Source organism: Hippopotamus amphibius, chromosome 1 (genome assembly GCF_030028045.1).
Source record: "Hippopotamus amphibius kiboko isolate mHipAmp2 chromosome 1, mHipAmp2.hap2, whole genome shotgun sequence".
Classification (NCBI taxonomy): Eukaryota; Metazoa; Chordata; class Mammalia; order Artiodactyla; family Hippopotamidae; genus Hippopotamus; species Hippopotamus amphibius.
The window spans coordinates 135,074,811-135,102,137 of NC_080186.1; the positions used below are offsets into that span (position 1 = coordinate 135,074,811).

Consider the following 27,327-nt stretch of genomic DNA (forward strand, 5'->3'; position numbering starts at 1 on the left):
AGTCCAGAGGTAGGACAAGCTTCAGGGTTGATTTAATCTAATGTTTCCAGTCCTCTTTCTTTGTGATTCTCTAGACCAACACTATTCAGTGGAACTTTCTGCAGTAACAGAAATGTTCTGTATTAGCACAAAATAATGGTAGCCACCAGCCACATATGGCTACTGAGCACTTTAAAAGTGCTACTGTAATTTAGGAAATGAGTTTATAATATTTTTTATTGAAGTATATAGTTGATTTACAACATTTCAGGTGTACAGCAAAGTGATTCAGTGTGTGTGTGTGTGTGTGTGTGTATAGTTTTTCAGATTATTTCCCGTTATAGGTTGTTCCAAGATATTGAACTGCAAAGATCCTAACAGAGAATGCACACTTAGACATTAGTTCACTCTAGTTCATCTGTGTTACTAATAAAGTCCAGTATAGTAACAGAAAAAAAAAAAGGATATTGAATATAGTTCCCTATGCTGTAAGTAGGTCCTTATTGTTTAGCTATTTTATATATATGGCAGTGTGTATCTGTTAATCTCAAATTCCTAATTTATCCCTCCCCTTTCGTTATCATAAGCTTGTTTTCTATGTCTGTGATCTACTTCTGTTTTGTAAAAAAGTTCATGTCATTTTTTTAGATTCCACATATAAGTGATATTATACGGCATTTGTCTTTCACTGTCTGACTTACTTCACTTAGTAGGATAATCTCTAGGTCCATCCATGTTGCTGCAATTGGCATTATTTCATTCTTTTTTGTGGCTGAGTAATATTCCTGTGTGTGTCTGTGTGTGTGTGTGTGTATATACACCACATCTTTATCCATTCATCTCTTGGAGACTGATCTTTATAGATGATACAGAACAGCACCCAAAGCTGATAAAATGAGAACACAAAATGGAGGAAGGTCAGTGCAGTTTTTTGCCATTTGTGCTTTTAAGACAGTATGCTTGTATTTGTTTTATAGGCTTTTAGATATGTGAAATATTTGTGAACGAATTTATAGAAAACTCTAAAAGTAGTTCCCGCTGGGGAAGCAAAGTGCAGAACTGGCAGGACCGGGCAGGAGAGGGTGTTGCTTTTTACTCTGGACTCTCTGAGGCTGTCTGGACTATCCTTTATCATGTGCGTATATCACATATTTTAAAAATTTCTGTGAGTTAAAGAAATTCATTTGATCTCAGCCAAACAATGGGAGCACTCCCATTTCACTTGATTCTCTGGGACGAGGTCCCAGGATGTGCTTTTCTGAGCAAGAACTCACAAGACTCTGAGCCGGCCGTGCCCCAGGCCTCTTGTCTCTGTCACCGCTGACCCTCCGTAACTGGAAACTGTGATCATTACCATTTGCATAAGTACAACCACATTGACCCGTGGTCCTGGCTGACAGTTTTGAATGAGAGGAATTATTTGTATTCCACAGGCATCTCTCGTTGTGGCCTTGACCAGCCCTGAGATATCTTTCAACAACGAATCACCAGCAGCCAACCCCATGACCTTTGGAAAATGAATTTGCCCGCCGTTGGGTCGTCCTCAGTTCTCTTGCCCAAGTGAAATGTCAATTAGATCACCGGCTGAATATCGCTTTTGTCTACTTAAGCACATTCAGCTCACAAACCTGCAAATGTTTGCTTGAGTCTTTCTAAAATGAGACTCCACACCCAAATTCACAGTGAGAGCAACCAGTGCGTTGATTCACTGGGAAGATCCAAATATTGAGTCATTATTCAGTTGTCAAGCAAATCAGACTTTGCGGTGCTGTGAACAGACTGCATTTAATTCAGGTTCGTCAACACTTTGGGTCTCGTAACATGGGCGTTTCATGTGTGGCATTTGTTTCCTTCGTGGCGTCGCACATTGTTACCCAAACCAGACAATGAAGAAGAGAAAACCCAGGTTTCTCTTAGATGATCTTTAGTAGTTATAGACAGGGAGAAATGAGTTGGAGATGAGGGTGTGGCTGATTCAACCCAGAATAATAGAGTAAGAGGACCCTGCCAGGCAGTAAAATCCCAATTAACTGTAATCAATTTCCAGAGTTTTCTGCACTCAAAATTGAAGATATTTCACAGGGGTTCAAGCAAAAAGTGTTTTCCAAAAATTCGCTTAAGCAGGAACTCCCTGCCCCCATTCCCTTTAATCTGCCTTTACCGCCCATGCCTTATTTTAAATATCCCAAGGGACTCCTTTGGCCCTGTGTCAGCCTTACCCAGCTACAGGGAAAACATGTAAACCACAAAGCCAAAGATTCTAAACTTTAACTCTAGCAATGGTCCTGTTTTGTTCTCTCGCAAAAGAGAAGGCCCATCTCTCCTAGTTACATCTCCTGTAGCCCATTAAGTGATGTTCTCACTGAAGCTCCAATTGCTACTGCTTAAAAAAAAAAAAAAGGCCCATTTTTGCCCTGTACACAAAAATCCCAAGGCCCCCAAGCTAGAGCTTCCTGCTTTGAATTTTGAAGGGCTTTCTTATTGTGTGTCCCAGAGATTGAATGGTTCCAATCAAACCTTCCTGGGGCCTCTTTACATGTCTCGGGCCATTTTAAAGTGAGGGCTGGCACTCAACTTTCTTTGGGGTCTGCTGTGAAATTGCTTCACAGCATCTGCACCTTTCTGGCAATTAGCATGGCCCTTGTGCAGTTTGGGGAACCTGCTGTCAACTAGTGTAATCAAGTTGTGGGTGTGCACATCTTCTCTGCTGGATTGTTCATCACTGGAGACGAGGCATCTCAGTAAACTATCAATCCAAGACCGTTTTCTGGAATCAGCTCCTTAATGCAATTAGATTTCCTAAAATGAATTCTTTTCTTTGCCCATTTTACTACTGAGACAGTGAGAGCTGTGCTTTAATACTAAGTGGTTTAGCTAGCACTGCCGTTCCTCTGCTGCAGCCTGCCTCACTGCCTTTTGAACAGAGGACCTGGAATTCAGGTCACTCTACTTAGAGTCGTAGACTTAGCAAGCTGTCTAGAAAGGACTTGAAGAAAATATGGTTCACACTTCTCCTTTTAAAAATGTGGTAATTAAACTTGTCCAGGATCATTCAACAGTGGGCAGGAGTTGTGACCAAAACCTGGGTCCCTTTGACCTATGTCCAGGGCTTAATTTATAAAGGTGACTGAGTGATAACACAGGGAGGTCAGTGCCATTGAAAGAAAAGTTCATCATTCCTCAGAGTCCTGCTAGAAATGCGAGGCACACCATGCCATGCAGGGCCACACAGGGAAGCACCAGGGTCAGGAGACAGAAACCAGAGGGAAGGAAGGTATAGACCACAGCCTGTATTGAGGTTTCCTAGGGAAAGGCACGGCAGGGCTCAATAAACAGCTTGGGACTGGGTAGTCTGAATAATTCCCATGGGCCTTGGGGCACAGGAGCTGTCTGTAGTGGTCTGGTACCTGGCCCTGGGGTGATTTAGGGAGGGGAAATATTTGTTCTGTGTGTCAGAGTTAGGTAAAGGAGGTGGTTGGGAGGATGGAGTTAGAATTGATTGGTCTGTGTATGAAAGATGGGCTCACTGATAAAACTGTTTACTATCTCAAGGAATTAACTAGCTCTGGGAGTGGTAGTCTCTCCCTAGTCAGCAAGGACCCCTAAGATGTCAAGCCATCATAAAATATGGAAAATTAAAAAAAAAACATGAATACATCCCTAAATCGCTGGGATTCCTCAACTCCTACTTATTACCTCCCCCCAACCCCCTCCTCAACACACTTGAAGCCCTAAATGGATTGAAAGAATCAAGCATCTCTGAATTCTGGTGGCATTTCAGACTTGACAATACAATTTAATCACCATTTACAATCTTTTTTCCACTGGCATATCATATGTCACTCTTCCCAAATACTGTGACCTGAGGGGTTCTTGATCAAGTCTTGAGTACGCTGCCAAATGCTATCCTAGGATTTTAAATAACTCTTCCTCTCTCTAATCCTCACTTTCCTCTTCTGTTAAAAATGATGGACTTGGACCTGATAACCTCTGAGACTGCTTCTAACACTGACATTCTGTGACTCTATAGTTATAATCACCCAGAGGTCTGGAATCTCCTTCAGCAGGGCTAAAGTCCATAGTAGGGGATATTGTTCATGACCTGAAAACAAACAGTGGTGCTCTGAAATTAGGTGGATGGATAGGTACGTAGGTGGGTGGATATTTCTTAAGAAATCTCAGTGTCACAGTTTATAGTCAGGGCTCAGAAAGTCAGTCCAAGGAAGGTAGCTCGTTAGGAAAGGAAGACTGGACATCCCATCCCCTTTCTGCCCCACCTCACCCCACCTTCACTCCTCCTGAGTGAAACAGAAAGGTCATCTTCTACATACACACACACACACCCCTAGATTCTTTTCTGGATTAGGTGGGTTGCATAGAATAGAAAATGCCGTCAGATCTCAAGTTGTGCAAATACAGAGACAGCATTTTCAGTCTCACTGAAAAGTAGTTGTCAGAAATATGCCATTCATTCAGAGTCTCTAAGTGCTCTGTCAAGCTTTAACTTGATTAAAATTGAAAACCCCGTCGCTTGAAAACCAAACGCAAAATCGAAATCTCTTTACTCAGTGCTCTTACATTCTGAAGCCTGGGCTTAGGGATTATCCTCTGTTAATTTATGCCATCTTTGTGCCATACATTAATTTTGAATATATTTGTTGAAAATTTCCTGTAGCTTGCATTTATGGTTGTCAAAGGGGCTTTTATCTTGAAAAAAATGGTGCTGGTTTTAATTACAATTCTAAATAGCTTCATAACCATCGTGAACCCTGGATTTACATCATCTTTATGACAGCCGCACAATTCCCACTTTATTGATTTTGTCATTTGCTTCATTACGGTTAATGCAAACCTTTTGTACAGACACAGTTCCAGTGCTGCACTCTTCTTGAAGGGGTTCGTACAGAACATCATGACCGAAAGAGACCCCATCCCTCCACCCCCTGCTTCCCCCCGCAATGCTGACCAAAGGAAAAATCAGTAAGGAAATAGTTCCAAAGTGGCTATCCATCACAAAGGAAATGTTATCTCTGACTATCCAACTCTTTCCTCCGATCGGATGGGTTCCAACTTTTCCGTTTTCAAGTCCTGAGAGATGGCATCATTCATTGTGGCAGGACCACTGGGTTCATCCCACCCCAGGTTTTATTTGCCCTTGATTTAGAGAAGACTCGTTCTTGGTGGGGCCACCCTATTCCACAATTCCCACCTGAATCCTGAACCCCCTGCATCCAGTCTGGCTGGGGGCAAAGGAAGCAAAGTGTACTGGGATATAAATGTGCTGTGTCCTCTGCTGAGGATGTGGGAGCTCAGGAAAGGATGTGAAGAACAAGGATGGAACATGGAAACCTTGGGTGGTGAATTCAAAAAGGAATTTCCTAAGGGGGAAAAAAAAAAAGAATGAGAGAACTTGAGGAAGCATAAGAAGACACAAGCTCATGTGTTTATACTCCTCAGGCTCAGGCCTCTGAAGGCCAGCGACAGCTGAGGGAGCTGGGAGAGCTCTGGGCACCCGGTGAGTGAGGGAGGCGGCTTCGGGGGACTTTGTGCTCAGAGGCCAGCACGCTCCATAGGTGGAGCTTAAATGGCTGAGAAAAACAGGACTTTGGCCTGGAAATGAGCATTTCCCCCCTCAGGTCCAACCTCCAAGGGTTGTGAGGGAATTAACATTTAGCTGGGATGTAAAAATACGGTGAAGTTGCCAGAAAGAGCAGGGCCAGTCCCAAGATCATTTCTGGGGGTGAGGATTCCCATTTTTAACAAACTTTAGTGGCATATCCTGGAAGACTGATGCTCTGCCCTGGCACCTCCCAGCAGCTTGTGGGTAAATCACTCAACTTGAGGGTATCACCCAGCAAGGCTTTCTCCCCACCTGCCTTCAGAGGCTGTGTTCCCCATTTTCTCAGTGCCCTGTTAGAGATGGGAGACTAGCCTTTGCTTTCTGATGCCGCGGTAAAAATTATTCGGTGCTTTTCAAAAGTCATCTCTGTGACTAGTGGGAGGAAAGACTGTTTCAGAGACGGCTGTTTCTGACCAGGAAAAGAGGATATTTCAAGGAGATGAGGTAGAAGGAGCTGCAGCAACCTAACTCTTTATTTCCAACCCCATTGAGCATCCAGAAGCTTGAGAGAGCTGGACTTGACCTACCTAAGAAATGCTCTGCAAATCTCTACCCAGTAGGCACTGGTGAGGGCTTCTGAGCTTGGTGGGTTCCCGTGGAGCAGGTTGGCAGAAGATAATACCACGTTTCATTTATACTTGTATTTTTTCCAACCTACTGATCTCCAGTACTTTGAAAGTTTCCTGTCTTAACTGTTTCAGACAAGAGGAAACTCATATTTGCATTCTCAACATACTGCATTAAAATACAATCTCACTCCTGGGATAGTACCTATAACAACAAAATGAGGAAGTCCTCATGTGAGGATTCAATGGTTGGATTAATATTTTGCAGCCCTGAATGTCTGCTCAGGAGGGGCTCATAGAAATCATCTATTTCATGCCTTTGTTTGACTGATAGGGAAATTTTAGCCCACGTGGCCTAGAAGTTAGGCCACGACCCACCAAGGTCAAAGGCCCTAGCCATCTGCATCCTGAGCAAATTGTTTTTATTTTCCCCACTAAACCACAGCATCTTAGATAAAACTCCAATACCAACAAGTAAGAAAAAGAGAATCTCTGTTTTTCTTTTTTCCCCTAGTGCAGTGTTTCTTACCCACTGTTCTGAAGTGGGAGCTGTGTCCTTATTTCTTTTCTTCTGGAATCAGGAGAGGAATTGGAAACCTCCTTCAGGCTGGACATGGCCGGCTAAATAGCAGTAGCCACGACAGAAAGCCAGAAACAGTGGCTCCGGACATAGAAGGTTATTGGTTAAATTGGCCCTCACCTAAGTACCCAGGTGGGAACCATCTCAGAGGGGCCCCTCCGGCTTCCAGCCCTTTCTCTCCTTTGTTTTTCTGGCCTCTTCTTTCTGATCCAACTTTTTTGGGGATTTATTCAGCTCAATGAGACCAGTGTGGCTGCCCCAGAGTCCCGTGGGAATTTGGAGCCAAGCAGCGGGGGAAATAACTCACCATTTTCACCTGGCCTCCATCCTCATCTCTGCCCCAGAAACCTTGCCTGGCGGCTCCCATAGCCCACCCAGACCAGAGGCCCAGGCAGGGAAGGATTTCTGGTCAGAGACGCTTTTCTTGCTGCTCTGAGGGTAAACCAAGCCCTCCTTTCTAGCCCTCTCAGAGAGGGAAGCCAAAGAACCAATCTGAGGACAAGCAAAAAGAAAATGAGGAACTCAGCTTCTGAAACGCAGACACAGTCTACCGAGTTATCCGTGCTGCATACCAGCGGAGAGGAGGGAGCAGTGGTGTGGAAAATACAAAATAGTGGCGAATCCCCCAATGTTTCGTATTTGCCTTGGGAATCGAGCAGGTGATTTTGCCCCTTTCCATCAAGTTTACCATCCTCATTCTCTTGCTTAAACCCATTTTCTCTTTTTCTGAGTGTAGAGTGACTGGTAGTGTCCCCAAAGCCAGCTAGGAGAAGGAGTTTTAAAATTCGCTTTAAATAATTCTGCTAATCCCCACTTGTTTCTCTCTGCCGTTCTCATTGCTCTTCAAATGCCAAGATATGTTTTTTCTACATCAGACAAGATTGGGTTTACTGGCTGATTGTGCCTGGTATGAAATCTGACCCTAGGTTTCCCTGCCTTTCTCTGTGATGTGATGTTGTCACAGGAAAATTACCCTCACAATGTGATGCTCTCATAAAGCTCCTCTATACATTTTGTTTGTTTGTTTTCGTTTTTTGGACACGCCCCAGGGCATGTGGGATCTTAGTTCCCCAACCAGGGATGGAACCCGCACCTCCTGCATTAGGAGCTCGGAAACTTAACTACTGGACTATCAGGGAAGTCCCCCTCTTTACATTTTTTAAGGTCAAATTCCCATAACATAGAATTCACCATTTTAAAGTATGCAATTCAGTGGCATTTAGTATATTCACAGTGTTGTACAACCATCATTTTGACCTACAACATTTTCGTCCCCCCAAAAGGAAACCTCATACCCACTAAGCAGTCACTCCCCATTCTTCCCATCATCCCCAGTCCCTAGCAAATGTTAAGCCGTTTTCTGTTTCTATAGATTACCTATTCTGGATATTTCACTTAAATGGGATCATATAATATGTGCCATTTTTGGCCTGGCCCTTTTACTTAGCATATTGTTTTCAAGGTTCCTCCGTGTTATAGCACGTATCAGGATTTTGCTCCTTTTTTATGACTGAATAATATTCCATTGTATGGATATACCACATTTGGTTTATCCCTTCATTCACTGGCTGACATCTGGCTCGTTTCTGCCTTTGGCTATTGTGAATAATGCTGTGAACATTTGTGTACAAGTTTTTGTTTGAGCACCTGTTTTCAGTTCTTTTAAGTATATCCCTAGTCGTGGAATTGCTGGGTCATTGGGTAATTCTATGTTTAACTTTTTGAGAAACCATCAAACAGTCGTTCAGAGTGGCTGCACCATTTTACATTCCCTCCAGCCACGTAGGAGGGTCCCAGTTGCTCCACGTCCTTCCCAGCACTTGCTTTCCATCTTTTTGAGTATTGCCATCCTCGTGGGTATAAAACGGTACCTCTTTGTGACCCCCTAGGGTTTTGCACCAAGCACTTCCTATGTGCCAGGTGCTGTGAGGCAGGTACAGTCGTGAGCAAGACAGATCCTGCCCCTGCTCTCCTGCTGCCAGTGAGTCCAGGCATCCATTATTCATTACAAGTCCTAGTGAAGGAAAAGAAGCTGGCCTTTTCCCGGAGTATTTCAGTTCTGTGCATTAGCTGAATTGAATGTAGTTATCAGCACTGCCCATGTTGCTGAGTTTTGATGCCCCTTTTTTCAGCAGTTAATTACAGGGACCTTGATATCCCTTTACACGGAGCTTACAAGACACATTTTAATTGGCTTTGCTGCCACAAAGATACCTTTGAGTGACGCCTCGCTAATGGCCACTGACCCCGTACATCCGAGTACACAACCCGGTGAGGGCTACCCAGTGGTTTCAGGACCCGTAGCTTGTACACCTTTAGAAGACAAGCCTGTGTCACTCTGGGGAAGGTCAGGCCCAGGAAAGACTGATTAAAATCTATGCAATTTGCCACTTGCCTGGAGCAGAGAGAGCCATTTCCCTGGATGTGCCTCGGCCCTGCTCAAGAAGCACTAAGCTGTCCCAGCCGGGTCAGGAGGCCGCCCATCAGTCCCAACAGGTGATCTGGAGTTATGACATCTCCTTAGGCTGTAGGTCCCTCCCCATTATTCCCAGAAACTGGAGCTAAAATCAGCCTGTTTTCCCCAGTGATCCTAAAAGTCAAGTGGCCTAAGACTCCCACTCTAACTCAGAGACACACAGCGAAAGTGAGGGGAACCTATTGCCTGTACTGCCCTCACCTCCCATCTTCTGGGTCAGAATGCTTCCAGGCCAGTGAAAGCAACGGGGTCCCCGTGACATACGCCAAGACCGAACCTTGACTTTTCTCACCAGCCTCTTTCTATCCAAATATGAGTGAGTTAAGTCCACACAGTCCGCATTATAGACTGCCAATCCTTTTACTTTGAAAGTCAGAGAGAGGTGAGACAGCATGGAGCGTAAGACCTAAGGCTCCCAGCTCAGGAAATCAGGTGTGAACCTGACTCTCTGACATATTAGCTGAGTTGCCTTCCATATGCTACATAACCTCTCTGAACCTTGGTTTCCTCTTGTGTTTACAACCGTTCCTACTGCTATGAAATAAGTGCTTTAACGGAAGGATGATCAAAGGATCAGGAAGTTTTGGAGAGAGTGGTTCGTTTTGCCTGAGTTTGCACAGGAAGGTTTCATATAGGATGTGGCCTCTGAGGAGGGCCTTGGTGGAGGAGGAGGGATTCCCCAAATGGAGGAGGGGGAAGAGACCAGCATAAGTGGGTAGGTGGTACTCTCCCATGGTGCATAGAGGGGGCGGGCAATACCATGCTAAGGCGTCTGGGCTGTGTACAAAGAAGCAGCATCGCCTGCAGTCATTATGGATGTAGACAGGTCTGGGTTCAAAGCCAAGCTTAGAGGTGGAACTCTTGATGCCGCACTTGCCTTTTATGTACAATAGGGATGGTGTTATTGTGAGACCTGCTGAGAGAAGATATTGAAGATGCTCAGCTCAATACTTAATGCCTACTAAATGTGAGTCGGTACTACGTGCAGTGATTATTGTGGTTGTGTTGTTTTTGTAACCATTTACAGCGTAGGCCACAGGGAGTTGTCCAAGGTTTGTGTACAGATTAAGGACGGTTAAGATGAAGAAATCATGCACCATAGATGATGGTGTGGCATTTGAGTAGTTTAACTGCTCAATACATTACTTGATTGGCTACTAATTGCACATGCTACAAAGAAATGGGGTTAAATTTTGTAATTACCCTCCTTAGTGGTTCACGCCTACGGGAGCTGTAAATATAGGCCTGTATTGACATCATTGTCCTCGTGAGAGAAAAATCTGTATTGTCTTCCGTGCAGGGTTTTGATGGCTTCTTGTATTTCAATCTCATATCGGCTGGAGAAGTGCAAAAAGCACATGAGTCTGAACTGCTGCCCTCAGTCCAGAAAGAATATATTGAATATCTCAATAATAGATTCTTTGGTCTGGGATGGAGGAAGAAGGGATAAAAGGATAGACTCAAATCTCAGCAGAATCTGAGTAAGATGAGCAGGAACTTTTTCTTAAAAATCTCATAAGAAATTGACCTCAGGCGCATAACTTCAGAGCTGAAAGAGCCTTTAGAGATTACGTAAGACGAATTCTTATATTATTTATTTCAAAGCAAAGTAAGCAAGGCCACAAATACATTTTCAGAGTGCGTACATTTCATAACTTTCATACTCAAAACTTCCTTTCAGGCTAAATGTTATCTCCATTTTACAGATAAAGAAACTGAGACTTGGGGGCATGGATGGTGCGTAGTCCGTTCAGGCTGTTTTAACAAAATACCGTAAACTGGGTGGCTTACAAACAGCAGGAGTGTGTTCCTCACAGTTCTGGAGGCTGGGAAGTCCCAAGATCAAGGTGCCGGCAGATTCTGTGTATGCTGAGGGCCTGCTTCCTAAACAGCTGTCTTTTTGCTATGATGGAAGGGGTGAGGGAGCTTTTTAGACCCTCTCTTAAAAGGACATTAATCCCATTTGTGAGGGCTCTGCCTTCTTGACCTAATCACCTCCCAAAGACCCCACCTCCTAATCACTTTGGGGGATAGTCTTCAACATATGAATTTGGGGAGGGGGGACACAGACGTTCAGTCTGTAGTATCCTGCTCCTGATCCCCCCACATTCATGTCCTTCTCACATGCAAAATCCATTCATTCTATTCCAATAGACCCACACTTGGTCCAGTCTCAACTTAAAAGTCTGAAGTCCAAAGTCTCATCTAAATATCATCTATATCAGATATGCATGGGACTCAAGGTATGATTCATTCCGAGGCAAAAGCTGTGACCCTGTGAAATCAAATATACCGTTCCAAAACACAATACCTGGGACAGTTATAGGGCAGGTGGTCCCATTCCAAAAGGGAGAAATAAGACTGCAAAAAGGAGTGGTAAGTCCCAAGCACCCCCAAACCTTAAGACTCCAGAATAATCTTCTTTGACGCCATGCACTGCCCTCTAGGCCCCCTGGGGTCAATGCAAATCACACCATTCACACCTCCAGAAGTTTACAGGAGCCCTAGTCGTCCATTTTATAAAAAATGGGCAGCAAATGTTGAGAGTCTCCAAAAATTAGTAATTAGTATGGGTTGGAAATGTGACTAAATTCAAGGAAGTCTTAGATTTCCTCACAAGAGATCCATGTGACTTTGTTAAAGGGAATCAAAGATACTTCAGGGTCTTAGGAGGCTGTCCCTGCCCTTCTGTGAAGCAGGCTCACGGTCTGGGAGAGAGCCTCGACTTCAGAACAGAGTAGCGCTGCTCACCGTCCCATATTTGAATGAAAACCAGTATCCCGCCTGCGCTCTGATGCCTGCAGCCGCTTCCGCCGAAATGTGGGTCATATTCTCACAGCTGGAATAGTTTATCTCTACAGTCCAAAGGGAAATTTTCCAAAATGCCCATGAGGGTGAAAAAATTTTTAAATTCACTACAGTTTGTGCTGGTGGATTTAAAAAAGAAGTAAAACACATAGATAGAGGAGATAACTTTCAGGCTTGTTAACAAAAGCACATTTTGTCTTTCTGGTTGCTCACTCCCTCTCCCCTCTGCCAGGGAGGAACCCCAGATGGTTATCACTCAAGAGTGTAACTAGGGAAACCACAAAGCTGCCCCCATCGCTATGGAGACAGCCTTTTATTTGTTCGGCCTCGGAGTATTCATGACATCAGCAAGGATGCTTCTTAAAAAGAAATTTTAATTCCCAATGAAGAAGGTGAAGAATCACATTAGAACATTTCAGCCACTCTGAGGGCTCCCGCTAGCCTAGTTACAGCTATGTTTGTAAAGGGACAGTCCATTTTACAGTAGCTGCCGTGAGGAGCTTTTTAGAGCTGATATAACTGCAAGCCGAGTTTGTGAATCAACGGACATTTTAAGGTTTAGGGACGGTGGTGAAGGAATGATGTTTCCAGCAGAGTCAGTTGCAGGGGCATAACAGGTGCAAAACCATCAGGTTTGCCTGGGACGGAAGAGTTTCCCAGGGTGGGTCTCAGCAGTTTCAGTGCTAAAATGGGGGAAGTTCCGGGCCAGCCTTCGCAAGTTGGACATCCTCGCTATACAGTCCTTTGGCCCTCATATCAGGTTGACACAAGAAAGGCTGGATTTGAGGCGTGCCTCAAAACATGAGAGCACCTTTTGCAAACAATAACCAAACTTCCTAGGTTCCTTGGTCTAAAAGTTGCTGAGAAACAAAAGACATTCTCACATTGTGAATATGGGGTATCTTCGTTTGATTTGCTTTTTGTTTGCTTGGGTTATGTTGTTGTTTTATTTATCTAGGAAAACCAGAAATTTCTTTCTGATACTTGTCCAAAATAAATGAGAGCACAGCTTCTTCCCAACAACTATCCTTCCTGCTAAATTAATTTGCAGGGATCTCTAAACACCCCCCCCAACATTCTTCTGCACAAATTCATTTGCCAAATCCCCAACAAACCGGAAACTATGTAAACACTGACGTGGAGTTATTGATATTTCCCAGCGATGTGTAAAACACGCCTTCATCCTCCAAGGTCTGGCGTGCCGCTTCGGTACTAATCCATCATCTGTGTTTGCATTATTGCAGAGCTTGCTTTCGGGAGCATCTACTGGAGTGGATGCAGTTCTTCTCCTGCTGAGAAGTTGCATAAGTCAAACAGCAATATGATATATACTAAATAAAAGGTATTACACTAGCCATGTGGCAAAGTAAGCATAATGATGCTTGGTCAAACAGATTCGTGCTTCAATTTTTAACTAAGTTCGACAGCTTAATTAACCTAGGACTCTGTCCTTTGCAAAGTAGGTTTGGTTGGTTGACATTTGGGAATGCTAACAACTATCTAAATATCTAGATAATTTTTTTATATAAATTTATTTCTTTATTGGCTGTGTTGGATCTTCATTGGTGAGCTCCGGCTTTCTCTAGCTGCAGCGAGCAGGGGCTACTCCCCGTTCTGGTGCACTGGCCTCTCATTGAGATGGCCTCTCTTGTTGTGGAGCACAGGCCCCAGGTGCACGAGCTTCAGCAGCTGTGGCACGCGGGCTCAACAGTTGTGGCTCGTGGGCTCCAGAGTGCAGGCTGAGCAGTTGTGGCACATGGGCCCAGCTGCTCTGCAGCATGTGGGATCCTCCCAGACCAGGGACCAAACCCACGTCCCCCGCATTGACAGGCAGATTCCCAACCATTGCACCAGGGAAGTCCAGATAATAATTATCTAAATATCTCTGTACATATGACTGATGCAGGCACATTAAATTTCAGAGGTCAATATCACTTACTTTACCTATCTTATATATTTGCATTTACATGCATACAATAGAGACATAGTATATGTAATTATTATGTAGGAAAAATAGACATAAAGTTGTCAGTTCTGTAGACAGGAATCTTTGTGGATACATAAATAATTCATGGGTCAGTAAACATATCTATATGCATGTATTCTTGCGTCTGGTGGACAAGTGTACAAAATGTGCAAAATAGTAGATTCACCTCTTTTTGCTCATTTGAGATGTTGTTTTAATGTGGAATTACAGTAGCTCCTTAATGATGAGAGATAGTGACAATTCATTAGCAGACTGTGGCTGGGATCAAGTGTTTGATTTGCCTACAAAGTGTGACCAGTACTCAATTATATGAAGTGTATGCATTTCTTTTGAACATGATTTTTTTTTCCTTTTGTCAGTTAAAATAACCTTGAGCTTTATTTTTTTTTTCTTTTGAAGACCCCAGCCAGCAGAAGACAAATGCTTGTATAATTTGGTCTTCAATAATGATTTTTTTAGAATGTTAAACTGTCATATAAAACAACCTTCAGAAATGCTACTAGATTTCTTGTTTTCTCCTTAAAGGACAATTGGATAACGGGGAGGAAAGGAATAGTAGATCAAGGCTACTTCATATTTTGTCTTCCGGTTTGTTTTAAGAAAGCAGGGATTTCCCAGGGTTTGTTTGGGGGTTTTTTTGTTTTTCGTTTTGTTTTGTTTTGTGTCATAGTTGCAACATTCCATTTCTCCTAGGTGTAGAAAAAGAAATACCCTTCAAATAGGTGTATGTTGGAACATATCTATTTCATCAAAACCAAATTCAAATTAGTTTAGTGTTTAGAATTCTCTTATACCTTTTAAGATAATTGAGATGTAAAACACACAGGTAGTAACCTTCCAAATATTTTCAAAGGATATTTCACACTTCATTCTATATCCCGGTACCTAATACAGTGTGAACATCTAATAATACACAGTTGCTCTTATAGGTTCATTAATTGTTGCATTCTGAGACCATAGACTTGCTTTGAATTTCTAGTAAGGCTTCCCTTGTGAACACAGAAGTCCTTCCACTTATTTTGCACATTTTGTGGAAATAGTTTTGCTCGGAAATTAGCAAACTGTTTAACTCCAAAGGGTGCTGAACTTTAGCTACTTCTCCCATTTAGCATGAGAAGGACTGCAGCGACTCTAGCTGCAGTCCTAGAGCAAAACACTGCAGCTGGATTTTGGGCCCAGAGTGACAGTGCCCTGAGGCTAAGTTTAACCATCCGTGGGCTGAGATTCTGGGGCCCCCGAGAACATCAGGATGAGAAGTGAACATCTGGTAGATGTACCCTGGTATGTACACTTTGCATCTAGATAACTAGTTGGGAATTCTTTTCTTCCAGCTCTCCATAGTCTGTTTCTGGAGATTTCTGTTTTCAAGGTATTCTTCATGGAGTCTCAAATGCATCATTGAAATCATGAAATTTTCTTTCTTCTTTTGCTGTGTGGTGGTGGTGGTGGTGGTGGTTGGGAGATAGGTAGATGGCTCTTAATATTGTAATCAGTTTTTTTAAAACCCTTTTTTAAGGATTTAGATATGCTTCTTTTCTTTTTTGAACCACAAAAATATTTCTGTCCTGCTTCAATTATGAAATTTGAAACTGTGATGGAAAGAGATGAATTGTGATAAATCTACACTTACAAATGGGAATTCTTACAAAAGCACTATCTCCCTGTCTGCTGTTTGTAGAGATTATTTTAAGTCTTCACGCTGACTTTCCTTTCTGACTTGTTTATATTTCTGAGTATAAAAATACAGTAGTCAGAAAGCTCCTCTCGGGGAGTCTGCATTTAATTCTTGTCTGAGGATTCCTTTCTAAATGGACTCTGGTATCCTTTTAGCACTGACATTGTTTGCCGAAATCTGAGCTGCCCGGGGAAATTAGAGCAGTTAATTTAATATTATGAACGTTTGGGGGCTTCTCGCCTCATTCACAGGCAGGAAAGTGTGGATCACACTGAATATTCTGTATAAAGTAAGAGGATAATAAACGTTGCCTCCAAAAAATAAACAGCCGAACTTTTCTCCATCCACTGCCTTCCTGTTCCTCATCTTCACCCTGTGCCCATGGAAATGTCCCTTTCTTCCAAGTGGCCTCCCCAATGCTCACTAGCAGAAAGGCAGCCCCCCATATGCTCGTGAAGGGAATGCTCTGTTATTATTGTTAGTGGTGGGGCCATAGGGCCACAGCCAGGACAGTGTGGCTCATGGCTTGGAGCTTTCCTCCACACATTTTGAGCCCACCCCTGCCACAGTTGCACTAGAAGCACTCATTCCGCAGCCATAGTGACCAGCTGTGAAGTGCCTGGCACTAGGCTAGGCACTGGGGTAGATTATTTTGTGTGGCAAGAAGAAAGGATTCAGTAGCAATGCGAAACACACTTCTTATTGCCAAGGAAAAATAGAAAGAGAACTACCTTCAGATGCCTGAGTTCTTAGTGCTCCGATTTCTGAAGTTTCTTGTGCACCTGCCTCCTGAGTAACGGTGTGTGGAGTGGGCAGTGTACTTTTATTTGTTTTTAAGGGGATCTTTGCGTGAGTCTTTTCAAAGGCACGATATCGACCTTTGACCTGAGAGCTTAGAACACACGTCGGTGGCCTCCATCCACCCCCAGAAGCAAACTGCTAAGTCACGTGCGTTGGCCTTAGCCCTAGAAGGTTCTCTGTGTGCCCAGTTTCACTGCTCTCTCAACACCCACAGAAAGATGCTGGGTTTGCATTTATTTCACCTCCCCTCTCCTGTGCTTCAGGACTAACTTGTGTGTGTCTGGGATGTAATTTTGAAAGAAGACAAAACCTTTTCAGAACCAAGTGTGTATTACTTTGTTTTAGGGACCTAGCTTATTTGCAGGAAATATCAGAATTGATTGCAGACAATTAATGAGCGTTTCGCGCACACTTTGATGCTCAGCGCCATGGAGATGTAATAGCTGGGAAGTAAATAACTCATTTTTGTTTGCCTGACAGGACCCTCACAGGCTTTTACCCCTGTAGACTTCTGTAATGAACGATGTATCTTGGGAAGGACTCTGACTACCAAGGCGGGGATACTGTTTATCTGTGGCTAGAATGAAAGGAAACAATCTTGGTTATTATAAATGTCTTCTAGGAAAGCACACTTCAGCATAAATATTTTAAATTTTGTTACATTTCGTGTGTTCAAAAATACTCTATAAAATACACCCACAGAGATGCTTATATTAAAGCTCGGTTTTCTCCATTATTAATGAACACCTAGGTGTCAACTTGTGCCACCTACTGAAACTATTTAAACATCACGTAATTGATAACGTACTAGACATCTCTGCTTTTAGCCTTAAAATGAGCAGCGTCCTCCCCAGAGATTCTTGGTCCCTACCGCTCTCTATCCTGAGTGGCAGGATCCTGATGGGAGATTGAGTAGTGGATTTTTTAAAAACCTTCTTGCACATTTCCTTCCCCCCTACCCTTTTTAATTTCTTTCTACCACTTCCTTTTTTTTTTTTTGTCTACTTTCTATGAGTTTCTTCTCCCCTGCAAGTTACATTACTTTCCATGTAAGAGTCTGTACATTTAGAATATCCTGTTTGGTCTCTGGTGCTCTCATAAAGAAAAGGAATATAAAACGCTTCACAAATCCAGAAAATAAATAATATTGTAATAGCCAGGACCTCTCTAAAATGCCTGCACAAAAGCAGGTACACCACAAGCTGCCATGTCTACACACTACCCTGGACTTCCCAATTTGATGATTTAGGTACTTTTCTACTCAGGCGGATGGTGCCGTTTTTGCCGAATTCAGCACGTTCAATGAACAATTTCTTGAAGCCAAAAGCCAACTCCGCTGCATTTCTGCTTGGTAAGGTTTGGTGGCCTTCGCATGGAGTGGGAGTTGTTGATTCATTGGCCCTTAAACTGATGATAAATCTAGAAGTTGGGCAGTAGTACTAGGCTGCCTTAATAGAACCTTTGCAGGGAATCAGTGGCCCCAACGCTTACGGGAAATCTACAAAAAGGCCACTCAGTAAACTCACGTTAAGAGAGTCTCGGGAAGAATTCGGGGTGGCAAGGAGCTCTGAGAGCCCATGTGAGTTGGCGTCAGCAAGAACTTTGAACGCTCGGATGTAGAATTTGTCACTCTCTGGAGCGCTTCTGCTTCTTGGATACCCATTTCCTGCTTATTCTTTAATTCTAAACGCCTAGTGTGTTGAATCATGAGTGTCTTTTGAGATGATTCCATTCCCCATGAGACCGTGGCAGAGCCCGTCTGCTGTGAAGCGCTTCATCACGCTGAGGGTACAGATTTCATTCCTGCACATTTATGCAATCCTACATCTATATATTTTTTCAATGATCATAGGATTTTAATTGTAATTCCACCTTCCTTCAGCAGAATATAAAATACTCCAAGAGGGCTACCAAAGGCGGCTTTGACACATCTGCGGAGAGCTGTCTGGGGCTAGATTAGCACAAGTTTTAAGTGAAAATTCCAGTATCAGGAGAGCTCTCCACCTGAGAGGGGCTGGTGTGGTCTGAGACAAAAGAAAGAAAAAGGAGTCTAGAAGGGAGTTTTTCAACACAGCCATACTTCTTTCTGCCGCAACACCCGCCCCCCACCCGAGCAAAGACTGTGGTGTGTTCCGCACACAAAATATAAGACAGTCTGGTGACAATAATCATTTTCTGTACACCTTTTTTTTTAATTAAATGGGTGATAGATAGATAGATAGATAGATAGATAGATAGATAGATAGATAGATGATACTTAAGTTGGGGAGTAATCATGTAAATCTTCTCACTTACATATCAGGCATATTTTGATTTGAGATAGCGGTATCTATTTGTTATCCCTCAACTAGAATAAAGGCATCTTTTTAAGAGATTATTTTCATGCTCAAAAGATGGAAAGGGAAACAAGAAAAAAAAAAGTCCTGAAATAGGTGCATTTAATTCTCCCCAATTTAAATTTAAGTGGTACATCTTTAAGGCAATAACGATAGTCCTTTTTTCCCCCATCAGGAACGCTTCCATCAATGAATTTCTTTAATGTTGATGATGCTTGGTGCAGTTTGAGGGAATCTGTATTTAGGCAGAAAATGCTTCAATAGAATGACCTACCAGATGGGCCCATAACAGAGCACAGAGGCATCAAACCACCACAGACATTTGGTGCTTAGAATAATAAAAAGACTATAAAATTAGATTAGTTGAGTCTAATTTGGAATTGGTATATTCCCCACGCACCCTCGCCACTCTTGGGCAGATAAAGCCTTGAGATTTAGCACTGTGTCAGAGCAGAAGACAGCAACTTCCAGTAAAAGGGAGACAGGGAGAGGGAGAGAGGGAAAAAAGCATTCTGGGAGGTCACGGAGGGCAGAGCAGTGACCTCCAATGATTTACAGGCCTTTAGCTTAATGAAATTGTTTCAGTGACATGACGGTAAGAGCTCGTAATGGATTGGATGCCCTAATGTAATGAAATTACTCCCTTCTGCCTAAAAAAAAAAAAAAAAAAAAATGCGCAATTAATATTTACTGAGACCTGACAGCCTTTGGAGCGCTCGTCTGTGTAGTTCCCTCAGACAGTCAGAGAGGAGAGACAGCAGCGTGGCAGACAGGCTGGCTCTGCACGAGCTCCTGGCGGGGCCGAGCAGAGCCGGCGAGGGTGGAGGGACAGGCGCTCGGGGGACCAGGCACGCCCGGCCCGCACCGCCCGGCTCCGCGGCGCGGCCCCCACTCAGCCTTCACGCTCTCCCCTTGCTTTTCCACAGGCAACTGGACAACAACCACATCAGCTGCATTGAAGATGGAGCCTTCCGCGCGCTGCGTGATTTGGAGATCCTGTGAGTTGATCTTGCGATCGCTGCCTTGTGTGCCTGTGCGTCTGTGTGTGTGTCCGGGTGAGGAGGAGACAGGGGGAGTGCGTGTGCCGGGGGTCCGTGTGGATGCATTTCTGTGTCTTCTGCTGCAGTGCTATTAAAATTGGGAACCAGGAGGTCCCTCCGGCTCACCTTGGCCAAAGTGTTTGCCGGGCAGCAAAGTGTGATTTCTCACCTCCCACAAACTGGGGTTCCTGCTAATTAAGTCTCGATTGAGTCCTTTCTCCCCCGATGCTCCCGCGGTGTTTGTTGCTGGGTGAAACAGATGGGCTGGAGTAGACCCCCAGCGTCTGCCAGAGCATTCAGGGAGCGTCTGAGTCTGGGCTGAGGGAGAGAGAGGTTACAGGTCTGGGAGATGAGAAAGGGGTAGCATCAGGGGGTCGGCTGGAATCACCCAGAATCAGAAAGGGACTTTGGCACAGGAGCAGGGGGAATGCCAAGCAACCTGGTAAAGTCCAGTCATTGCCGTGGCTCCTGGGATCTCATCTCAGGGTTAAATCCAAACTTTAAGCAGTAACCTTAAAGTGACAAGGGCTGAGGGGAGGATGAGAGGAGATGGACCCCTCCCCGGAAGACCACACGGTATACCTTGTCTAGGAGAAATGTGTAGCTGCCCTTCTGTGTTCTGGGTTTTCAAATGGAGTCTAGCTAAGGACACCTGATTTCCGGGGGAAAAGTCAGCTAGGAGTCATCCTGGGGTCATTCAAACTAAAACTGAATTGTGTAAGAAAACATTTTAATTGTTCTCGCCCCACCCCCACCCCCAAATTACACTTCCAGCTGTCCCTGATTTGGGGAAACCTGGAGAGGAAGGCAGTGAAGCCTAGCAGAACTTGCGTCGGGAGACGTGTGGTCCAGTCCCCACTCAGCCCCTCAGTTAGCTGTGTGACCTTGGGCAAGTCCCTTCCGTGTTTGGAGCCTCAATTTTCTCATTTGAAAAATGCAGGGGGCGGTTGCTCTATCTTGGGGGTGACTTCCCCTTTCCAAGTTTTGTAATTGCTTGCTTCTAAAAATAATTCTGGTGGTACAGTTCTAGCCAGAATGATAAGCAGAGGATGTGTTAAGCATCCCCCTGAAAAAAAAAAATTACAGAGTCACCAGGTTCCATATCTCTGGCTTCCAGAAGGATGAATAAATGTCAAACGAATGAATGAATGAGTACATTAACATGCGCCTTGTCCATAAGGGAAGGTCCTCCTTCCACCTTCCTTTTCACCTGGCCCTGCAGACAGTAGCAATGGGTTGGAGACATCCTCTCCACGTTGTGTGAGAGGAAGGTGATTCCAAGAGGAATCACGGGAAATCAAAGGAGGTGCTGATGCTGCAAGCTGCTGGAAATCGGATGAAAGCCGAGAATTCCCGGTACAGGAAAGGCAGGACCCACAGCCAGAGAGGTCAGGTTGTCATTCCTAAGATGGATGGTCTCTCCTCACCCAAACTCTGACCCCGGAACCGGCACTAAATGCATGTCTGCTAGGGAGAGGATGCCAGCCCAAATTTAGTAACCCAGGACTCCTCTTATCAAGAGGCTGGAGCTGAGAAGAGTAGTTGTGATTTTCCCTGCCTGCAAAAAAGCCTCTGTAGAAAGGGCTGCTAGGAGCATATCACCTTCTTGAGAAGGATGAGAAAATTCCCTGGGAAGAGACCAGGAAATGGAAGTCACCAGTTGCCACGAAACAGCTTATGACGACCTGACAGCCCACATGTTAGTTCTCTCAACTCAGAGTGGTGTCATCTCGCCTCACCAGGAAGACTGTCTCAGAGGAGAGCGAAGGGCTGTACAGTCAGATACACCTGGGTGTGGAGTCCCAGATGTGGTGGCACTTTGGGCAAGCTGCTCTATCTCTCTGAGTCTGCTTCCTTAACTTTAAGAGGAGGTGCCCTTATATACTACATAGGAGGGGATCTCTAAATAATTTTACCTCCACTTCCCTAAGTTTCTCCCCACCATGCCCTCATCTCTACCAGACTCCTGCTGAGGACAGAATTGGACTATCCCTCCCTACTCTGATGTATGCTATCAAAATATATATTTATACTTTATCCAGATACACCAGGTCTGTCAAACTGGAAGTTTAAAAACCCATGATTGAAAAAAATAGTTCTCATTCCCCATCACTGTAAAGAGCCCACAGGATCTGATTAGTTTATCTTCTCAATTCCAAACAAAGCTAGATCAATAGCTTTGTTTTAAAGACACTCTCATTTGGCTTCACATGGCTAAGTGCTTAAAATTAATCATAATCAGGTATTCCATGGGTTTTTAATTTCCAGCAGAGGCACACAGCTTTGGAACCATCCATCTTCATGGTGAGCCATTCTGAAATTGGCTGGAGCTGACATCTCCATTTAAAGAACCTCCCGCCCCACCCCCAGACCTTCCAAATCTCATCTACACATTGACATTTTATAATACTTCTCTGTAATCACAACTTAGGCGCCATAAAGAAACTTGACAATGAAATAATAAATAGGAACTAAGCAAGGGCATCATACATTAACTTAATAAATTCTTGAGAGAGACAGAGAGAGGGAATTCAAAACCCTCTGTCCCTACTCAGATCATCCTAAGTATCTCGAGCTTTTAAAGTCTGCAGATCAAGAAGACAAAACATCGTATTTCAGGTGTGTTTTCTCTCTGACATTAGGCAGCATGAAGTGCAAAATAAGGAAAGACTCCTGATTACCTCATGGAAAGCTCTCTCAAAATTAAGTTTAGGGACAAAAACTACTAGGGAAAGTATTTCACATGGGATCACCCTGTTATTCCATCCTTTCTGTGGATGGAAATGCTATAAAACTTCTTTCTATCCAGGCTGAGGTTGGTTGCACTGAACCTAGGGGGTGGGCCTGGGTGGGAACCCAGCAGTGAGGAGTAAGGAACTGTGCAACACTGGGAAAGACTGTGAAATCTGCCCACCTCAACTTCATTTTTTGACTCATACCCAATGGCAGGATGTCCAGCACAGAGTATGGAAGGTAGAGAGCCACCGCTCTCCCCTTTTCGGGTAGCCAGAAGATGAGTGAGAAGGAAAGCATAGTGTGGGAGAAACTCCTCAAGACTCCCGTGTAACTGCAGAGAAGGAATCATAAAGCAAGTGATAATAGGTGGCGTTTGTTGTGCAGTTACTGGTACCCAACACCAAAAGCAGTTCTTTTACATCCGTTCTCTCTTTGCATCCTCACAACCCCTCCATGAAACTGTTATTGTCACCCTCCTTTTACAGAGGAATACCCATTTCAGAGAAGCCAAGTAACTGCTTAACTAGCAAGCAGCAGAACATGTGCAATTAACCTCGGTACCAGCAGTGTGAACTGGCCCCGAGAGCTGGTCTAGGCGAGCTATCAGTGACTTGCGTTCCTGCGGAGGAGAACGCCAGAGCCTCCCACAGCTTGTGAAATTGTCATTCTCTTTACCCAGGGATGGGTCCCCACAAAGTTGAAGGTAAATCAGACTCACGGGGAAAAGAAAATCATCCTGCTTTTTCACTGACGTACATTCTAGTCCTGGAGATGACTCTTCTCGCTTCCGGACATCACCAATTGATTTGGGTACTCAACGGTGCTCCATTCTCCAGACCTCCCTAAAATATAGCCCCAGCTTTCTGAATGGAGCTTAAGCTTCTTAATGCAGAGACCTCACTTTCCATGATTCAGATGTCCTTCAGTTACCCAAATCATGGACCATTCATTTCTGCTTGCTCTATACATTTGGCTGTTCACGTACTAGGTTTTCTCTGAGTAAAGCATCCTTAAACCGCAGCCAAGACTGCGTTTGCCTGGCTGGCCAGGAGTTATTTGTGGAGGGACTCTGAGCCCTGGGTTTCTAGCTCCCACCAGCTAGGTTGAGGACAGCCAGGCATGTCACCAATTTTACCAGGTTCCTCTCTGCCTGACATGCCATCTTGAGTCAGAAAAATGTTTAATGGAAAAAAAATAAGAGTATAGACAAATGAAACAAAAATGAGACTCGTTAATAAAATATTTAATTTTTTTCAATTGTATCGTGGGAAAAGAGAAAAGATTCCCAGACATTGTCTCCTGACTACCTGTAGAAAATCAGAAGTTCAGTAGATATGCTGCCAAAAATGCCAGACTAAAGATGTCAGAAACACATCCTGAAAACACTTTCCAAGAGTAGTCTGCCCTTGATAAATCACTAGTACTGGCCAAATTTCACATAGATCCGACAGGTCTGCAGATAACCAGCGTGTGCTGTTTTGAAAGCCTCACTCCCATTTATATCACTTACCAATTTTGGAAGTTCAGTGACATTATCATAGGCTGGCTCTGGGAGGACCTTAGCTGTCTCCAGGATGACCTCTTATTGTTGAGATAAGGCACAGAGAGGTTGAGAGCAGGGTCGGGACTACAGTGAGACCCACACCTCCTAACATTTTTGTTTCCTGGGCACCCCACTTTCCTCACCCTAGTCCTACCCCTGGCTAGGAGACTTGCCAAGGGCAACAGCAAGTTAGTGGTAACAAAGGACTAGAACCTGGGTCTCCAGACCCCTGATCCCATGTTCTTTGCCCCCAGTGGGCCCCTCCGGGCAATTAGGCTATTCAGAGGAAATCCCCTAATAAGACTTGGAATCCTAAGCACAGTTGTCCTTTCAAAATCCATCATTACATGTTTTCTATTATTTAACAGACTGGGGGAGGGCAAACTTTGGTCCATGACAGAATCAAAGAATAATTCTGCTTTCAGCTCTCTTGAAACCAGAGGTTGCAAACTAGACCACAGACTGTGTTGTGGCCACAGATGAGGTTTTTTTTTAATCCTGTAGAGTGTTTTTTACCATTTTAAGTTAGCATTTCATACTGAAAATTGATGCTCTTTCTTGTAAGAGTCCAGAATTCCAGTTTTGGACTTTGGTGAACCAGAAGCATTAGCCGCCCTGAGCTGCATTTGTGCATTGCGACGGTCAGTTATGACTGAAAAGCACATAGCCTCCTTAGATGGGGTATGTAGGCTCTACTTTCCCACCGACCTCCCCCCGTTTCAGTTACCTGCCAGACCAGACAGCCCCTGCTTTAATCCATCCAAGAAGCAAGGACGCACTGTGTGGCAGTGTAGTGCCAGATGCCAGGGACAGTAAAGCTTTAAAGAGCAGGTGCTCTGGAGGATCAAACTCTAAAGGCGAGAGCTTACCAGAATTGTTGAATAGACAAGCACAGACAGAGCTAAGAGATGGGGAGTCCAAGACTCCCAGACTGAACAAGGGTACCTCAGCAGCCATCGGGGATATCTCATGCCTCATCTGACAGGAAGTTCTTCTTAAGAATTGAACTTGCCTCCAAATTCCCTTTGATTCTAAAATAATTGTAATTGGGTTTATGCATATAATGTGGGAAGCAAGAGAGAAATACCTCCCACGCTGTTGCTTGCTCGCTAGACCCTGTTTCTAGCATCAGCCAGGGTAATAAGCTGCCTTTCAGTCCACGTTTAGAAAAAAGAGAGTCAAGAGTTAACACAGTGACGGGAATTAACCAGACTTGTAGCGTCGTTCTAATTGAACCACCTCTGGGCAAGTATGACATGGCCTGACCCTGAGCCCTACTTGTAGATACAGAAAGTGAATGTAAAAGAAAGTCCTTTTTTAATATAAGAAGAAGGCAGTGAAAAGAAATTGATACTCAGTCCTAATACCCAGATCAGGGTGTGCTCACTGTCCTAGCACAGGGTGGTTGTCCTGGCCACAGGGTGTTGGGACATTTATAGACATGGTTGGTCCAGGTCAGAAAACCCAGAGCTTAATGCAAGTGGTGGTGTGTCTCCACTTCAAATGAACCTCCTCTGGGTATGGAACCAGATGCTCTAATTAATACATAATAGTCATAATAGTAATAAATGTGTTAATATATAATGCAATGATTTCATACCAATCATTAGTATAGTCATTATAAATATTATAATTACTGTTATAGGCTCCATGTCTTAGCATCTTCTGTCTTCCAAGCACTGTGATAAGATATTAGAATGCTGCATTTTACATAACACCTCTCAACACCCTTACAAGGTAGATCCTGGTAATCTCCTCATTTTACCAATGAGAAAACTGAGGCTTAGAGAAGTTGAATAACTTGCCCAGGGTGACAACGGATAAGTACAAGAAGGGGATGACCCTTCCAGTATCAGATCCCCTGCACTTAACTGCTCTGCTACCAAAAAAATTAAAATGAAATACATCCCAGAGCCCATATACCAGAGAAACAATTATATGCATTAGTGAGAGTATTCACTGTAGTAAGTGCCCAGAATAATTCAGGACAGACTTTCTCTTTGAAAAGTTGACCCCTAGGATGGTCAGATCTAAACCGATGACTCAACTTAACCAGCATCACATCCCATTCCATGAGATGCCCCGGACATGGAGGCAGGAGACAGAGGCTGAGCTGCTCGGGGCGGGGTGGGGGGGGGGGTGGTTACAGTCCTCCCATAGGGCTGATTGCCAAACCAGCTTCACCAAACTGAATGGTTTGGGGTTCATTTCCTTGAAAAAGAGAAGCATTAATACCAATCCCTAGGCTAGTTATGGGGATTAAAGGAGATACCTCAGGCGTGTGTCTAACAGATGCTCCATCAGGACGCTCATAAAAATCGAAGTTGGAGAATACTCCTTGTACAAGCCTGGCACATAGTAGGTGGTCAGTTAAAGTTCACGGAACCAAACTGAGTTGAAATTCCAGCTGGCCCTTTGCATCCTCTGGTGCCGTATCCCACGGATCCTGGATCCCCATAGATCAGTCTGCTGTTTGCTAAGTCCTGGATGCTGCACCCGCAGATGCAGAAGGCCAGTTGTGATTAACTGAATTTGAAGCTTACCCCACCCCAGTCTCTAGATTCTCTGTTTTGTCTTGGCACTGAACAGAACAAAGATCCTGGTTGTCCCAGAATTATTTTAGATGTTGAACAATGTAGTATTTTACTGAAACAGCACATTTCTCATATTACCTTTGGATTTTTATTCCTTCAGCTAAGTGGTGATTTTTTTTTCTTTTTCTTTTTAATAATGAACAAAATTAGAACCACAGTGAAAACTGATGTTTTCTAACAGAGACAGGATTCATTTTCATTTATTTACAAAATGTTTCACCTGGGTTTCTCTGGGAGATGCAAACATTTTATTTGTTTCAGCAGCTTCGGAATCAGGGTGTTTAGTCATGACATAGCTTTGAATATAGAACTGTCATTGCTTAATGAAAGTCTTAAAATATCTCCAGAACATGATTTTTTTTTTGGTACTGTGTTGCAAATTGTGATTTGTTGAGGCAATCAGGACTAAAATTGTAATTTGGGAAAAACATAGGTAACTTCCATTCAACCCCCAGGGTACTAGGAGGGGAACCGGGTTTCCCATAAATGCACACCGCACCTTCCTAGTCACCAGACTGGGAGCTGGATCAAAGTCAGGCTCTTAAATGACATGCTTGGTTTTGAGAACATCAGCTTAAGGAAAAAA

At 43.9% G+C, this 27,327-nt stretch overlaps 1 protein-coding gene across 1 annotated transcript in view; it reads left to right on the top strand.

Annotated features, from left to right (window-relative positions):
- Window positions 1–27,327, top strand: part of SLIT3 (slit guidance ligand 3) — a 616,264-nt gene that overhangs the window by 425,585 nt on the left and 163,352 nt on the right. Inside the window, exon 6 of the mRNA XM_057729448.1 lies at window positions 19,755–19,826. Coding sequence (XP_057585431.1) covers window positions 19,755–19,826 — 72 coding nt within the window. The remainder of the gene's footprint in view (window positions 1–19,754; window positions 19,827–27,327) is intronic.